This window comes from Schistocerca gregaria, chromosome X (assembly GCF_023897955.1).
Source record: "Schistocerca gregaria isolate iqSchGreg1 chromosome X, iqSchGreg1.2, whole genome shotgun sequence".
Taxonomy (NCBI): Eukaryota; Metazoa; Arthropoda; class Insecta; order Orthoptera; family Acrididae; genus Schistocerca; species Schistocerca gregaria.
In genome coordinates, this window is record NC_064931.1 from 36,096,805 (window position 1) to 36,115,793 (window position 18,989).

General features: G+C 38.8%; 1 protein-coding gene across 1 annotated transcript in view; it reads right to left on the reverse strand.

Annotated features, from left to right (window-relative positions):
* The window catches only part of LOC126298656 (zinc finger FYVE domain-containing protein 9), a 390,138-nt gene that overhangs the window by 121,466 nt on the left and 249,683 nt on the right, over positions 1–18,989 (reverse strand). Inside the window, exons 10-11 of the mRNA XM_049990071.1 lie at positions 13,494–13,658; positions 7,448–7,607 (exon numbers count right to left, since the gene is read on the reverse strand). Of these exons, the coding sequence (XP_049846028.1) occupies positions 7,448–7,607; positions 13,494–13,658 (325 nt within the window). The remainder of the gene's footprint in view (positions 1–7,447; positions 7,608–13,493; positions 13,659–18,989) is intronic.

The window sequence follows — 18,989 nt, forward strand, 5'->3', positions numbered from 1 at the left end:
GAATTGTGTAACAGTGGTTTCAGGAACATGATAGTGAACTCGTGTTGATGTCATGGTGTACAAATTCACCTAACCTGAAACCAAATGAACATGGAAATGTGTGACCTGTGTACATACCTCTGGAAACCTACCAAGGAACTGTCAAATTCATACTGTGCAGAACTGTTGCTGCACTGCATTCCAGAGGTGGATCAACATGTTATTAAGCAGCTGGTCATAACGTTATGGCTCATTAATATAAACCCATACGACGTTGCTGAAGTAGGGAACCACACATCCCACACTGGGTAGTGTGCTATGTAGATGCAGTTTAGGAATGCCTTAATCCACTTAACTGTCCAGAAAGACATATTCAGTGTCACAAAATCAGAGAAAACTGGATAATCACTATATTATACACTACTCACTGGTAGCCATAATTCAGATTAATTTAATTTATTCAAATGTAATCATTATGATCCATTAAAAAGATAACATTTGATTTATTAATGTGTTTTTGACAAAACATGTACAACAAAAATTTCTAGTTTGTTGATGAATGGCAGCTTGCTCCAAGTGTAGAACAAATGTACGTTAATGCAGAGGAGTAGGAAAAACAATCCTGTAATGTTATATGGTTGGGTTATTGATGAGCATCAGGTGGCGGCCATAGTGGGTGGGGGGAACAAACAACAAGGTCATTGGTCCCAAGACCCAAGGTGGCAGAAACTGAGGAAAGAACAACATCAAAAGTATGGTCCAGTCCAGTCATTGAAAAAGAAAAATGGGCAAACACAGAGGCAGCAGGAATGTAAGGATGGCAGGAAGAGAAAAGGACATGAGTGATGGGGGAAAGTGAGGAAGGGCAAAAGCAGAGGAGGCTGCAGAGACACTTTGCATGATGGGGCACTGGCACCGCTGCTGACCCATCCCGATCCCCAACCATACTACGCGACACAACGGGAAGAAGACACAAGAAAAGGCAAAACAAACCAGACAAAAGTACAAGAAAGTGGGATAAAACCTGTCTGGTGCAAAGGCACGGCTGAAGGCCTCACAGACCAACACCAATGGTACCTTTGGGACTCCAGTTCTAGAAAGGGATTCAGGTACTTAAATCTGCGAGGGCAAATCACTTTCACAACAAGAACCAAGGATAGTCGTAACCGTGCAAGAGTCACCTGCTAACACCCAGGACAAGGAGAGTGGGAGGATATATTTAGTGTGAAGGGCCAAATGGTGAGGGCAGGCCAACAAAATAGGGATCATTGTGAGAAGGGATCCACAACTACAAAAGTGGTAAGTGATTCATTTTGGACTAACAATCCTACATCAACCTAACAGGGCTGCTACATAGACAGTGGTAGATTCCCACCAGGAGAGTCAGAAGGAAGAATGCTATATGGTGGGATTCCCCTTAACTGAGCAACGTTTGTTAGACAGAGGGGTGGCCCCCAAGAGTTGATCCACAACCGAGCGAAAAGGAATTTAGTGTGAAGCCACAAATCTGCCCCGGCAGTGCTCACAGAGACAGGCAAGTAGGTGGCTGGCATAGACGGCCTGCAGGAAGGGAGATAGAGATCGCAAACTGTGAGCAACTGTGGACCTGGATGGCAACCACTTCCAATGTGATACAAATCAGAATCTATATGCTAAAAATGTCCACACAGAACAAAGTGCAAATATCACCAAAAGCCCTTAAAGGGCTGACCCAGTTCATACAGAAAGCACTGAGCTCAAAAGGTAGCGGGGACAGGGTTTCACCCCAAGACGCTGAGTCAGGCCCTCCTCCCAGGTGGTAGCCAGGAAAAGGAAGGCTGCAGGGCCATAAGAAACAGCATTAAAATATCCATTCCCAACTAAAGATATAGCCATAAAAGAATACCCATTTTCATGGAGGTTAATGTATTTCATACACAAAGCATCTGGCAAGACAGCCGTTGCTAGGAATTCTGATGCTTTAGAATGACAAGCAACCTATTGTAAGCGTACATGGTGAGGTAGTCACTAAGGTATCATCAGAAGTGTGAGGACACGGACGGACACATGTACTAATTAATACGATAAGATTACACAAGGTGGTGGCTAAGCTTGCTCTTATGTATGATAATGAAAACTGATTTCTAAGAAATGGAGAGGTACAAAGAATTGAAGTATCTGAGATGAGGTTGCCGAGGTCACTTCTTGGCTAATTCTACGACACAGTGTGTGGTGTGAAGACATAAGACAGCAACTATATGTGAAAACAATAATGACAGAAAAGATTAGACGTCACCAAGAAATGTGGTGTGACCACATCAAATGGATGCCAGACACCACCTGAGTGCCTACCATGGCAATCATTATATTTCAACCAAAAAGGTAGATGGAATGTTGGGCAGCCAATGAAGAGATGGGAAAACAGTTTTGTTAAATTTCTTTGATTTTGGAATGAACCAACACCCTCTGCTTGAAATGGAAAAAGAAGAAGAAGAAGAAGAAGAAGAAGAAGAATCAACTTTATACCACAGATTATGTCATAAAAACTTACTAATGATTATGGTTACAGACTTGCATCATCTCTGTGTGAGACTTGAGTATGAAAAGAAAGGGTTGCAGATTTGTTACTTGCAATCACACTGCTGTGGTTCCTCAAGAAATGCCATTTAATAAACTGGAAATTTATATTATAAGAGAATTAACAATACGTGTCTTACAATCATACCAATGAGACCAATATACAGTTATGTAAATCAAACACAAAGAGGTTAACATTATTATTGTTGTTGTTGTTGTTGTGGTCTTTAGTCCTGAGACTGGTTTGATGCAGCTCTCCATGCTACTCTAATCCTGTGCAAGCTCCTTCACCTCCCAGTACCTAGTGCATCCACATCCTTCTGAATATGCTCAGTGTATCCATCTCTTGGTCTCCCTCTACGATTTTTACCCTCCACGCTGCTCTCCAATGCAAAATTTGTGATCCCTTGATGACTCAGAACATGTCCTACCAACCGATTCCTTCTTCTAGTCAAGTTGTGCCACAAACTTCTCTTCTCCCCAATCCTATTCAATACCTCCTCATTAGTTACGTGATCTACCCACCTAATCTTCAACATTCTTCTGTAGCACCACATTTCGAAAGCTTCTATTCTCTTCTTGTCCAAACTATTTATCATTCATGTTTCAATTCCATACATGGCTACACCCCATACAAATACTTTCAGAAACGACTTCCTGACACTTAAATCTATATTCGATGTTAACAAATTTCTCTTCTTCAGAAACGCTTTCCTTGCCATTGCCAGTCTACATTTTATATCCTCTCTACTTCGACCATCATCAGTTATTTTGCTCCCCAAATAGCAAAACTCCTTTACTACTGTAAGTGTCTCATTTCCTAATCTAATTCCCTCAGCATCACTTGACTTAATTCGACTGCATTCCATTATTCTCATTTTGCTTTCGTTGATGTTCATCTTATACCCTCCTTTCAAGACACTGTCCATTCCGTTCAACTGCTCTTCCAAGTCCTTTGCTGTCTCTGACAGAATTACGATGTCATCGGCGAATCTCAACATTTTTATTTCTTCTCCCTGGATCTTAATACCTACTCCGAATTTTTCTTTTGTTTCCTTCACTGCTTGCTAAATATACAGATTGAATAACATCGGGGAGAAGCTACAACCCTGTCTCACTCCCTTCCCAACCACTGCTTACCTTTCATGCCCCTCGACTCTTATGACTGCCATCTGGTTTCTGTACAAATTGTAAATAGCCTTTCGCTCCCTGTATTTACCACTGCCACACTGCCACTGCCACATTTTAAAATTTGAAAAAGAGTATTCCAGTCAACATTGTCAAAAGCTTTCTCTAAGTCTACAAATGCTAGAAATGTAGGTTTGCCTTTCCTTAATCTTTCTACTAAGATATGTCGTAGGGTCAGTATTGCCTCACGTGTTCCAATATTTCTACGGAATCCAAACTGATCTTCCCTGAGGTCGGCTTCTACAGGTTTTTCCATTCGTCTGTAAAGAATTCGCATTAGTATTTTGCAGCTGTGACTTATTAAACTGATAGTTCGGTCATTTTCACATCTGTCAACACCTGCTTTCTTTGGGATTGGAATTATTATATTCTTCTTGAAGTCTGAGGGTATTTTGCCTGTCTCATACATCTTGCTCACCAGATGGTAGAGTTTTGTCAGAACTGGCTCTCCCAAGGCCGTCGATAGTTCTAATGTTGTCTACTCCCAGGGCCTTGTTTCGACTCGGGTATTTCAGTGCTCTGTCAAACTCATTACGCAGTATCATATATCCCATTTCATCTTCATCTACATCCTCTACCATTTCCATAATATTGTCGTCAAGTACATTGCCCTTGTATAGACCCTCTATATACTCCCTCCGCCTTTCTGCTTTCCTTCTTTGCTTAGAACTGGGTTTCCATCTGAGCTCTTGATATTCATACAAGTTGCTCTCTTTTCTCCAAAGGTCTCTTTAATTTTCTTGTAGGTAGTATCTATCTTACCCCTAGCGAGATAAGACTCTACATCCTTACATTTGTCCTCTAGCCATGCCTGCTTAGCCATTTTGCACTTCCTGTTGATCCCATTTTTGAGATGTTTGTATTCCTTTTTGCCTACTTCATTTTCTGTACAACCTCTGGTTTAGTCAGTTTATCCAGGTCCCATCTCCTTAAATTCCCACCTTCTTGCAGTTTCTACAGTTCATAACCAATAGACTATGGTCAGGGTCCACATCTGTCCCTGGAAATGTCTTACAATTTGAAACCTGGTTCCTAAATCTCTGTCTTACCATTATATAATCTATTTGATACCTTTTAGTATATCCAGGATTCTTCCATGTATACAACCTTTGTTCATGATTCGTGAACCAAGTGTTAGCTATGATTATTTATTTATTTATGCATTTATTTTACCTGGCAAGATTAGGGCCTTCAGGCCCTCTCTTACACCTAACCAGGCATACTCAGATTGAACGAGTTACAGTTTCTAGAGAACATTAAGGACATATAACATATTATACAGTATTGATGTTAAGGAAAAAAAATAGAGATTATAACAGTAGTACAATGATAATTATAACAATCAAAAAAATTATTATAACAATCAATAATAATAATAATAATAATAATAATAATAATAATAATAATAGTAATGACTATGCATATACTTTTCTTTTGTGAATGTCAGTCCTATTGTTAGTTGGGAATTTTCTCGTTATGTTCTTGCAGCTGGTGAGTTATTCTCATCGAGCAGAGACATAAGACGATAGAATGGGGTGAAAGAGATATAGAAGAGGTAGATAGGTTAGAGGAAGAGAAAGAGAATAATTAAGTTATGCTCTGTGCAAAATTCTAACAGACGGCTTCCTCTTTCATTTCTTAGCCCCAATCCATATTCACCTACTATGTTTCCTTCTCTCCCTTTTCCTACGCTCGAATTCCAGTCACCCATGACTATTAAATTTTTGTCTCCCTTCACTACCTGAGTAATTTCTTTCATCTCATCATACATTTCTTCAATTTCTCCGTCACCTGCAGAGCTAATTGGGATATAAACTTGTACTCTATAGTAGGCATGGGCTTCGTGTCTATCTTGGCCACAATAATATGTTCACTATGCTGTTTGTAGTAGCTTACCTGCACTCCTTTTTTTTTTTTTATTCATTATTAAACCTACTCCTGCATTACCCCTATTTGATTTTGTATTTATAACCCTGTATTCACCTGACCAGAAGTCTTGTTCTTCCTGCCACCGAACTTCACTAATTCCCACTATATCTAACTTTAACTTATCCATTTCCCTTTTTAAATTTTCTAACCTACCTGCCCGATTAAGGGATCGGACATTCCACGCTTCGATCCATAGAACGCCAGTTTTCTTTCTCCTGATAACAACATCCTCTTGAGTAGTCCCCGCCCGGAGATCCTAATGGGGGACTATTTACTCAAGAGGACGCCATCATCATTTAACCATACAGTAAAGCTGCATGCCCTCGGGAAAAATTACGGCCGTAGTTTCCCCTTGCTTTCAGCTGTTCGCAGTACCAGCACAGCAAGGCCGTTTTGGTTAGTGTTACAAGGCCAGATCAGTCAATCATCCAGACTGTTGCCCCTGCAACTACTGAAAAGGCTGCTGCCCCTCTTCAGGAACCATACCTTAGTCTGTCCTCTCAACAGATACCCCTCCGTTGTGGTTGCACCTACGGTACGGCTATCTGTATCGTTGAGGCACGCAAGCCTCCCCACCAACGGCAAGGTCCATGGTTCATGGGGGGTACATTAACATTATTAAAGAATACAACTTTAGTCTCGCCATGGTGAAGTGTGGCATGCCGCAAGGGTCAGTTCTGGAACTCTTATTGTTTATATCATGTCTTCATTATCTACCGACAGTGTACAGTAAGTGCTTAACTATGCAGAAGACAGAACAGTTGTTAGCTGGGGACACAGTGAGAATATATACGAATATGAAGATGGGATCTGTTCTTTCGGACATGGCCGAAAGAACAGATACCATTGGTGATCTTGCAGCTCTCAAAGAATGAAATTACAATGAAATCCAGACCTTTAGCTGCTTACAGGTGTTGATAAATATCGACGGGGACAGTTAAAAATGGTGTCCCAACTGGGACTCGAACCCAGGATCTCCTGCTTACATGGCAGATGCACTCCCATTCTGAGCCACCCCGGACACAGAGGATAGTGAGACTGCAGGGCCTTATCTTTGGCGTCCTCCCCGTGAGACCCACATTCTCAACTTAATGTCCTCTTTTAGTATGGATTCTTGACAGTAATTTCTTATGTTGTTATATGAAAAACCACTTCCATTTATAGGAATGACTATTTGCTTCTCTTGTCTTTTCACATCAATGCTACACTTTGATTCATTCATATCACTGCTTCTCAGTTCACACGTTACTGTATTCTAATATCCCAATTTACCATGTTATTAAGCTGAAATCTCCTGATACTCAAAAATGTTCTTTTCTACAGCCTTCAGTTGAATTATTTATTAATATTATTAAGGAGCATTTCCAGTTAGATGAGCATCAATGTCATTCACAAATTCTAGTACAGCCTGAAGAGTCTTGATTTGAGTACAGCACAGTTTTTAACTGTTCATAACTGTTCAGAAGCTTTCTAACATGGCTTGCTGACAGATAACATTCGGTCTTAAATAGCTAGAATTAAGTTCTCATCATATCTGTACGTTAGCTCTGCTTAAATAAACTTTAGATATAATTTCTGTTCATCTATTCTTTTCATGCCTCCCTTCCACAGCACAGAGCTGTCCGCTCATTAATCTTCTTTATATTTATTCTACCAATACATAACCTTATATCTCAGCAATATTATCAACTTTTCACCACAGGCAAATGTGTGTTCTGAAAGGGGGGGGGGGGGGGGGGGAGACAGCATTAAATTTGAGAGAAATTGTAAAATAAAATATACAAAAATTACTCACCTGTGAATGAGGATTCCTATCAAAAAGGGAGCAGGTGGAAGAATCAGTTTATGTAAGCACTGGAAGGATGGTCTAATATAAATAAAACCACCATATTCTGATGAGCCCAGGAAGACTGATCCTTGTAAAACAGAATGGCCCAATTCACTCACCATTCTACCTGCAAGAAATGAAATGTTTACAACATAATGAGTTACTCTTGTTTGCCACTGAAAGGGTACTGACTCAAGAACAGGGCTTAAAATAGTAATTTTAGAATCTTCACCTACACAGAGCAAAAATGGTTGATATTTCTATCTCCTACATAAAAGAAAGTACAACTTTTTCAATAAATGTGTCAAGATTCTCAGGCCAATCAGCTTTCCTTTAACATAAAGATACAGAAAACCTCATTAAGGGCTGTATACGGGGTAGGAATGGTGACCCACTCCCACAGACAGAGGTCATGGCAGTGAAATGGTACATACGGGTCAGTCAGTTGCAACGTATCAGTGTAGTAAAATGAGATGAAATGTGGATGTGAAGTGTCCAATGTGTCTACAAGTAATGGTGTATCACTTGCAACCATGTAACACAGAGAGTGCAACAACAGTGGTCATAAAAATATTCTGACACACAGCAAAGGTGAATGTCAAGTCCTGTCTGTGACAAATGGTTTCAAACTCAACAAGAATTGCTGGTGTCAGTGAACACAGGTCCATTTCAAGCAATTTCTGAGTAAACATTGTGAAGGCAACTGCAAGTGATGAACATTTGTAGCTGGATACCATGCAAAGGGCATTCTTCACAGCACCACACAAAACTGCATGTCTCCCATGGGCCAAATAACACAGATACTGGACAGTAGCTGACTGGGGGCATTTAGTCAGGTCCTGTGAGTCATGCTTTGCCTCTTCTCAACTAAATCGCAGCGCCGAGTGAACTGAGTGCACACACACACACACACACACACACACACACACACACACACACACACACACACACACACAGCAGTACAATTATTTCATATATTGGACATACTGGGATATATACTGAAATTCATTTAGTTTACACTGATTATAGAATTATTCAGGGAGCCGCATTTTTAACTCATAACAGTTGTAGGTTATTATTGAAGAATTACTTGACGATGTACTAACTTATGAAGAAAAGAGGAGCAGAACTCGATTCGATCTACTACTCTGAAAGTTAAAAATAGTATAGCTTCATTTGAAAATAATAATAATAATAATAATAAAATTAATTTGATGCCTGGATCTCAGTGTCTAGTAAGATTTTGATAAGATGACATTAACTATTTTATTAGGCTATAGTACCTATTCACTGACATGGAAATAGATTCAAAATATTTTTGTGTATCATACAGTAACTAAAGTGAAAGAGATTCCTCATTCAACATGTGGGATTCAGGGTTTCAACCTTATCTCCACTTAGTTGTTTTTTGTCTAACAGATCTAATAGTGTATTTATGCTATCATATACTGCAGTTTCTGTAGATTTGTTGCTTCTGAAACCATGTTGAGCTAAACTTAGGAAATCTATTCCCCCCCCCCCCCCCCCCCCCCAATGAAGTCCATCAGTTTTTTGTACATTATTTGTTCAAAAACTTTAGAAAAGCAGGATCAGATTGAGACAAGCCTGTAGTTATTCATATCTTTATTAACACCTTTTTTGAAGACAGGAATTACTTTAGAAAGTTTCAGAGCTTCAGGGAAAGTACCTGCTTGGAAAGAACAATCACAGAGGTGAGTTAATGGTTCAGTAATTGTGTGTACACAATTTTTGATGACTGCTGCTGAGATACCATCAATTCCAGCTGAATATGAATTTGTTAACTCTCTGAGGGCATTTGCAACAACATTTACAGTGACTTTGGTAATGAAAATTGACTCTGAACATGTGTGATATTTTTGGTTTGCTGGTTGGTAGTTTGTGTTACGATTATTTGTTACTAATTTTTCAGCTATGCTTGTAGGGAATTTGTTTAGAGTTCACCACAACTTCGGGATTAGATATAGATTCATTGTTGAGTTTGATTTCTATGTACGTGTGTGTAGTTTTGCTTTCCCATCTTTCCCTTTTTATAATATTCCACATTGCTTTTACTTTATTGCTGGATTTGACAATGTACTCATCATTTTACATGCGTTTTGCCTGTCTTATAACTCTTCTTACGATACATGTGTAGTTTTTACAGTATTCTGTTAGATGGTGGGAGTCACTACTTTTTTTACATAACATGTGGAGTAGTCTTTTATATTTGCAAGAGATTTTTACAGCTGGTGTAATCCAAGTCTTGTTTCTCTTATTATTATTTATTCTTACTGGTTTTTGTGGAAAATCTCTTCAGAGTGGTGGATCATTGTGTCAAGAAATATGTTGAATTTCATGTTGACATCATTGGCTGTGTACATCTCTGTCCACTTTTCTTTACTAAGAAGGGCATTTAGCTTGTTCAAGTTATCTTGAGTGAAAAACCTTCATAAAGGTTTAGGTGGAACTAAGTTTGAGGTATCTTTGCTAACATCAACCTTTAGAATGACAACTTGGTGGTCGTTGAATCCTGCATTGTATACTTCTAATGTTGGGTTAAGTTTATTTCTATTTGCAAAGTTTGATCTAGAGCTGTCTTGGATGTGGGTGTTATTCTAGTGGGCTCGTTTTACAAGGCCATGCAGATTATAAGTTTTTGCAATGTTAATCAATGTCTCCCTGTTTCTGTCGTCTGTTCCTATTTCCCTTGGGGTAGGAAGTGGGCTATATTCAACATGTCATTTTATGAAGATGGCAACCCCACCATGTCCATCCTTTGATCTGGATTAGTGTTCACACAATTTGAAATTTGGTAGGGAGATTAACTTACCTACATAAGTGCAGAGCCACTGCTGTGCTAGGCATACTACTGAGGTATCACTGAGTTCACTGATCAGCAAAATGCTTAAGTCATCAGTTTTGTTGCTTAAGGATTGGACATTGTGATAATAGATTTTCAAGGTCTGAATGGGGTTTACTCAGGGGGCTTGAAGTCATATTTACTGTGTCACTGACCTTCAGTTTAAATTGGGTTTATTCCAGATGTGTTGACTTCCGAGCAGTTGTTGGTCGTAATTGTGCTCATGACTGATTAGTTGTGTGCGCTAATACTGCTGGTGGTCTTAGCGACCAATGACAACAACTGCATATTGGGCTGCGAAAAACTTAATGATGTTTTACACTATGATGAGATTTATTTACGGCAGTAATGTAATTAATGCATGCTAATCCTGTTAAACAAGAACCTGCTAGGATAAATGATGTTTTCAGAAGCAGTGATGATGATATCATCCCATTCAGTAATGGCAGAATAGTTTGCAATATTTTCAATTGTTATGGCCTTAGCAGAGTTATCTTATGAGTCAGTTTAAGGAATAACTAGGTGCTACGGGCATTTTAAGACAAAATTGATCAACATACAGTATCAGTATCAGTATCAGAGATGTGAATATAGTTGCAAACCTACTGATATTAACTAATTACACAGTCAGGCAGATCGATAAGACATGGTGAATTGACTAGTAATGTTTGGCACTTGTTGCAACGGCAAGATGTGCATTTGGACCATACTTCTCTAAAATGCATGTGCATCTTCTGAAAAAAAATGTGCCACTTTGTCTGATATAAATCAGAGTATACTCTAAGTTCGCAAGAATTATTAGATTTATTGTAACAATCTGTTTCAGTGGCTCTTTCATGGCAAACTGGACTACAAATATGATTAACTTAAATATAATTCAGCCAAGATTCAATCACTCTTTCCACTTAGATTTCATACATAGTTATAGGCCAAGTGGACATTTAAATGGTGAGTGACAATGTAACTACTGATCTTGTTTTAAATGTTTATTGATGTTAACCATTTACATATGAGTTCATTTGGGATGTCTACAATTCCTATTTTGGATACCACAAGGCTGCCAATGATTTTGTCATTCCATGTATGCCTGTCCAATGTTATCTGGATCTCAGCTGGTTGGGATTGAGTTTTTTCTCTCCTCCTCCAGCTCCTACTCCAGTCAGCACTTCCTTTTCAGTAGAGGGGCACTCATAACATGTTTTCTACGTTAAGGAACCTTCACGCAGTCTGTGGGAACAACTAACCAAATAATTGTTTATCTGTCAAAAGTGATTACCAATTGTAATTTCATAATTTCAAGAACAATACTGGCATTGTGCGCTCCAAACTGCTCAGTTTTGTTGGACAAGCAGCAACACCAACAGCAGCAATGTAGAAAAAGTAGGACATACCATAGTGATAGGTTATTTGAAATAGTAGCAGTTGAAGTACTACTTTTAGTTACAGAGACTTTCAATGCAATAACATGAGTTTTCTTCAAATGGAAGTTCATTACCGAGTATTAACTGAATAAACTGATGCACTGAATGTCACTCACTGGACACTAGGCTGATTTTTCCCAATCTCATGGACATGACTCACTTTTTAGCAATTTCGACAATGCCGCACCTTCAGCAACTATGACTACTGCATACTGCATCTCATACACTCTTTACCTTTTAACGTCTACTTATCCTGCATACTGGAAAGAGACTTAAAAATGAGTTTGGATATGGGTAACTAAGCAGGATTGCTGCAAGTGGATCTGCAGTACCGATTGTATTCATTCAAAACAGCAGCTGATGTCCTATGAACAGCTGTATTAACTTCTTTGGGTAGTCTATTGTGGATAAACAAAACAATATCTATTGAATGAGGTGTTAAAGTTAACCACACATTATTTTCAATGGGTCTATTAACATATTACAAGTTTCCGACTATTGTTGCTTCATACTGCTGCTTAGTAAGTACACAAATACTGCACTTTCTGTGAATGTTCGACATGGCTTATGCACTTGCAATAAGTTCCTGATAGTGTGCACATCTGCACTTAGGCTCGAATCATGACACACCATTTTTAATTTCTAAAAATTTCTGTACAATGACACAACGCGATTGCTCTTGCTCAAAACGTCCGCCATCCAACACAGCCAAGCCAAGGCTGGTGTCTTATTATGTGACATTCTGCATGCCTTGCTATGACAAAAACTATCTACTGGCTATTCTATTTACTTTTCTGGACTTAATTCCACAGCTTTTTTTTCAGCTGGTATTGTTCTTGTAAATTGTATCCTTTCTTTACATACATATGATTTACATACCTTCACTGTATCTGTTTAATTTACTTTTTAGGTCCATTATTTTCATTCTATTATATCTAAGACAACGTTACTTTAAACATTTAAATCTGCCTCCTAGCTGTGTCCACAAATCAGAATGCTCCCTGAAATATTTCCTTATTTGATCACCCTACAGACAACACAGCAATGCTCGACTTATATCACAACACTGTGGAATAATTAACTATCAAAAATAAAAGATTGTTTTTTACCTCACTGAATGAGGAATCATTACATGCTGAGGCAAAGAAAATAATGTGGCAATATACCAGAAATCAACACGGTCAACCCTACAGGATATTGAGCTTTTGGTGCAAATGATTTCTTTAAATAACTAAACAGTAAACACAATAAAGACAAAGAAATTTTAAGTGTGACAATGTCTTGTGAAGTCTCCACAGGTCTAAATTTCTAAGTGTCTCATTTTTCTTTCTACTCAGAATCTTTTAAAAAGTTTCCATTAGATGTTATGCACTTCAGCATAGTTTTATTAAAAGCTGATATCATGAAGTCTCTAATGACTAAATGAAAATTGTGCTCATGTTAACAACTACTCAATGTAACTTCTGTTAAGAATGAAACATGAGAGAACAGAACTCACAGCTTGAAAAGAAGTAAACATTGCAAGCTCGGTTTTTTCAATGTACTAATTCAAACTCTCACAGCAGACATTAAACAAGAAGTAAAATAAAATAACTCCCCAGACACAGTGAAACTAGTTACTTCAGAGAATTATTTATATGGGAGACCTTTTTCCAGAAAAATTGCTTCTTATTTCCATTATATATAACTAAGAGAGAACATGTTTCTTAGTTCATAACTTTTAGTGACTTACCTCTAGATGCCTCCTGATACAAGGTGCTCAGGTGTGTAAAAATATCCCTTGGAACTGAAGATTCATCTGGTAGACATTCAAGAATTATAACTATTTCATCCTGCCCAACAGAGCTCATTCCAATAGTTGAAAAACACCAACATGTCCTATTCACACAGCAGTTCACTGCAAAGTTCAGGTAAAAATAATTAGTGTCAATATTAGAAGACTACTTTCTCAAAACTAAAAGAAATAGTTTGTATGACTCTGTTTTCTTTTCTGCTGTTGTGTAATCTTCCAGTCACCTACTTCATGAAAATATATTTCAGATTACCTATTTGTACTCTTCCTTTACCACAAAATAAGAAAATAATCATTGAAAATGCAAGTCATGACCTGTAATTTTAAAAGGTGTAAAAAAAAGTCTTATTAACAACACAAGCAGTTCCACAGCTGTATTTTTCAAATTGAGTGCTCTTTAACGAGCAGTTTATGAAACATGAATCACATTTCATCAGCAGACATATTTATATTTTTATCACTGGCAACATCAACAAAGTCTATAGCAATTACAAATGTCCCTTTATAAATGAATGAACTATGTCATGTGGTAAATACTATTATTACAGGCGAAATACCCTCAGACTTCAAGAAGAATATAACAATTCCAATCCCAAAGAATTCTGGTGCTGACAGACGTGAAAATTACCGAACTATCAGTTTAATAAGTCACGGATGCAAAATACTAGCGCAAATTCTCTACAGACGAATGGAAAAACTCGTAGAGGCCGACCTCGGGGATGATCAGTTTCGAAACTTCCTGTCAGATTAAAACTGTGTGCCCGACCGAGACTCGAACTCAGGACCTTTGCCTTTCGCGGGCAAGTGCTATACCAACTGAGCTACTGAAGCACGACTCACGTCCGGTACTCACAGTTTCACTTCTGCCAGTATCCGTCTCCTACCTTCCAAACTTTACAGAAGCTCTTCTGCGAACCTTGCAGAAATCTCATTCTGGAAACATCCCCCAGGCTGTGGCTAAGCCATGTCTCCGCAGTATCCTTACTTTCAGGAGTGCTAGTTCTGCAAGGTTCGCAGAAGAGCTTCTGTAAAGTTTGGAAGGTAGGAGACGGATACTGGCAGAAGTAAAGCTGTGAGTACCGGACGTGAGTCGTGCTTCGGTAGCTCAGTTGGTAGAGCACTTGCCCGCGAAAGGCAAAGGTCCCGAGTTCGAGTCTCGGTCGGGCACACAGTTTTAATCTGCCAGGAAGTTTCATATCAGCGCACACTCCGCTGCAGAGTGAAAATCTCATTCAAGATCAGTTTCGATTCCGTAGAAATATTGGAACACGTGAGGCAATACTGACCCTACAACTTATCTTAGAAGAAAGATTAAGGAAACACAATCCTACGTTTCCAGCATTTGTAGACTTAGAGCAAGCTTTTGACAATGTTGACTGGAATACTCTCTTTCAAATTCTGGCGGTGGCAGGGGTAAAATACAGGGAGAGAAAGGCTATTTACAATATGTACAGAAACAAGATGGCAGTTATGAGTGTTGAGGGACACGAAAGGGAAGCATAGGTTGGGCAAGCAGTGAGACAGGACTGTAGCCTATCCCCTATGTTATTCAATCTGTATATTGAGCAAGCAGTGAAGGAAACATAAGAAAAATTCAGAGTAGGTATTAAAATCCATGGAGAAGAAATAAAAACTTTGAGGTTTGCCGATGACATTGTAATTCTGTCAGAGACAGCAAAAGGACTTGGAAGAGCAGTTGAACAGAATGGACAGTGTCTTGAAAGGAGGGTATAAGATGAACATCAACAAAAGCAAAATGAGAATAATGGAATGTAGTCAAATTAAATTCGGGTGATGCTGCAGGAATTAGATTAGGAAATGAGATGCTTAAAGTAGTAAATGAGTATTGCTATTTGGGGAGCAAAATAACTGATGATGGTCGAAGTAGAGAGGATATAAAATGTAGATTAGCAATGACAAGGAAAGCATTTCTGAAGAAGAGAAATTTGTTAACATCGAGTATAGATTTAAGTGTCAGGAAGTTGTTTCCGAAAGTATTTGTATGGAGCGTAGCCATGTATGGAAGTGAAACATGGACGATAACTAGTTTGGACAAGAAGAGAACAGACGCTTTCGAAATGTGGTGCCACAGAAGAATGCTGAAAATTAGATGGGTAGATCACATAACTAATGGGGAGGTATTGAATAGGATTGGGGAGAAGAGAAGTTTGTGGCACAACTGGACTAGAAGAAGTGATTGATTGGTTGGTAGGACATGTTCTGAGGCATCAAGTGATCACCAATTTAGTACTGGAATGCAGTGTGGAGGGTAAAAATTTTAGAGGGAGACCAAGAGATGAATACACTAAACAGATTCAGAAGGATGTAGGTTGCAGTTGGTACTGGGAGATGAAGAAGCTTGCACAGGATACAGCAGCATGGAGAGCTGCATCAAACCAGTCTCAGGACTGAAGAACACAACAACAACAACAACAACAACAACAACCTAAAACATTACTAGTGAATTTCATCTGAAATTATTATTATATTACAACCTGAGTTTATTGCCATCACGACAAACATTTGACAGGCACACTTGGCAAGCTTACCAACTTATTACTCTTACTCCATCCAAATGCTACAAAACAAACCATACATAAAAACGGAATTGGTACAATATAACGAGAAGTTACAATTTACACTTTGAAGTGACTGTGTAGTTGATGTGAAATGGTTAATGGAATTCAGGGTTTCTTCCCAAGATCTTTTTTTGTCCCCTAATATGACACATTGGACGTTTTCTGTAGAAATTTGAAAAGCTCTGTTCAATGGATCGGTGTCTTCTGTGAGGATGAGTTTTCCTATAACTCTACTCCCTAGGCTTGTATCAGCAGAACTCAACATGATGTTGAGCATTAAGATTTCGAAGGGAATGGAGGGTATACTTGCCTGAGGTTGCTTACGATCACGCACTGGCATATAAAAAGTGCACTCGATTACATTCAGTGATGTGTGCAACCCCCCCCTCCCCCCCCCCCTCGCCCTCCAAAACACACACACACACACACACACACACACACACACACACACTCAGTGATGTGTGCAACCCCCCCTCCCCCCCCCCCCCTCGCCCTCCAAAACACACACACACACACACACACACACACACACACACACACAAACCATCACTGATGGTGATTGTTTTTAGCTCAGAGTGAAGTGACACTGGTTAAGAAGAATGTGTGTCACTAGCAAATATGGACATCCTGCCTTTGACCTTGTCTCCACGAAAGTAGTCTATTTCATGCAGATTGTAGCCGCTTACCAGAAGTGTGCTCGTATCTTTGAAACATATCTCCTGGAGACACACATAAGGAACTTTCCTGCAGAACGCTCTCCAATTACTCTACATGGATCATCAACCCATTCCTATTCCACTAAATAATGGTGATCATTTCAGTGATTAGACATGTCTTCGTCCTTCAAATCTGGTGACAAGTCAAAGATGTTGGAGAAAGACACCAAAAGGGGCCCTGGGATGCTCAAAAGTCATTGTGCAATAACGTTGACAATCTGACAGTGGTATTGATGGTTCAGAAAATATATTGAAGGAGACTGCAGAGCCTTAAAAATATTGATGTTTGCTCATTATACTGCACAATATATCATATTGTATAAGGGTAATACAGTACAATACATGGCAGTTCCTGCAGAGACTTTGTGATTTGCGAATGTGTAAACAACTGATAGTGAACAAGAATACATTAGGAAAGACTGATGAAAGGAATCATCTGTTTAAATGCATTTAGGGTGGTCGGATTACACACGTAAAACTTATTCAGTAATTAGCTGTGGAAACATTCAGCAAAAGTGTTCTAAGTGCAGGGAAATAACACAACAACTGCTTATTTGTTCGTTTCAAAAGTGTAATTATTTATTGCACAATAACAGTGCTAGCTGTCTATCCTCTACAGTAATGTATCTTACTCTTTTCAAGTTTATAGATTGCTTCCAGCATTGTTCAAAGTGAAATTCAACATGTATATGACAGTATCTTTTCTGTGTACATAAGATGTAATAAGGTTCACCAATTCACTGAAAGATTCCTCATTCATCCTTACAAAATTTCAATAGCCGTCTTACTCTGCTGCAAGGTCTATTAGCATGATAGTACGGTTGTGTATAGACCACCTGACAAGCCAATCTGTTGCACATCACTGCTGCTTCTTGTTTTTATTTCAGCAGCATGTAGTGACCGCAATCACAATAAATTCAAGCTCTACATCATTGAGCACCACCACGTTCACTATGAAGAAGAGAGTTCTAATTGATGCCTCCTAGGCATAAATGTTGTGCGATAATATGGAGTATGTGAGGACTCTTTTAGAACTTGCTGGTTGCATGGTATACATGATGTGCTCAATTTTGGACCTTTCTACAACAGAGGCATATGTCTGCTCTGACATTCTTCAACTTTGTTTCCTCAGTGCTCGTTTTCCTTTGTCTATACTCTTTTCTTTTACAAAGAAAGAAGTTGTGTGTTCAGGCATGAGGCAGGGAGACTGATGGAGGTCTCCAGTACTCCAAACTGGCGACTGTGGTGATTGCTTTACAGGTATATTCACGAGTGCAGGCTATACCATCTTGTGTTAGTGTAACACTATGGACCTTAACAATAAATTTATAAACAGTAAAGGCAAACAACTTCAAAAACATTGATGACTGCACTAATATAAATCCCTTCTGTGCTCCAGCAAAAGATATTTATTTGGTGGCCTTCTGTTCTAGCATATTTTGGTCTTTAGCAAACACTCTTGATGGTTTCCCCACAACTGATGCAAAATGGGGCTTTATGTGCAAGGAGTTGATCCAGACTTTCTATTTCCACAAGCTGCTTGAGCTACATGCAATCACAATTTGTCTGAACTTTTGACAGTTATAGCAACATATGGTACGTCAAGACAAATTCTGTTGCAGTAGTCTATTTTTCTCATCTTTGTTGTGTGTTAGTACTAACTAGTGGTCCACGTTCTTCACATTTTCTACCCCCCACCCCCGTAGTTCCCTTGGTATTAACATGAACAGCAAGGAAGGCGCAGGATTTTTGATACCTCATGTTCCAACATACAGTGAAACCTCACATTTTCACTTTTCAAGGGGCTTCCAAAAAATGGTGCAGAACACAGGAAAACGTAAACTGTGGGAAATAACATTTTAAGCTGTAAAAGTAACGCACAGGATGCCCCCCTTGTACTTTGTGTATGACATATGTGCATAGTAGGCATCAAAAGACTTATCATGGACTTGTTTAATATTTAAATAATGAAATACTACACTAGTTATGTATTTTATCATGCTTAGCATGACGTGTTTCAAAAAAGTTTTTTCTCATTGCCAAGTGCAAACATGTAAATAAGTATTTTTTATGGTGTCTGAATGTGTGTTATTCTGCGTCTCTTGCACTGTAGTCATCTTTTTGAGATTATCAGGTACTGT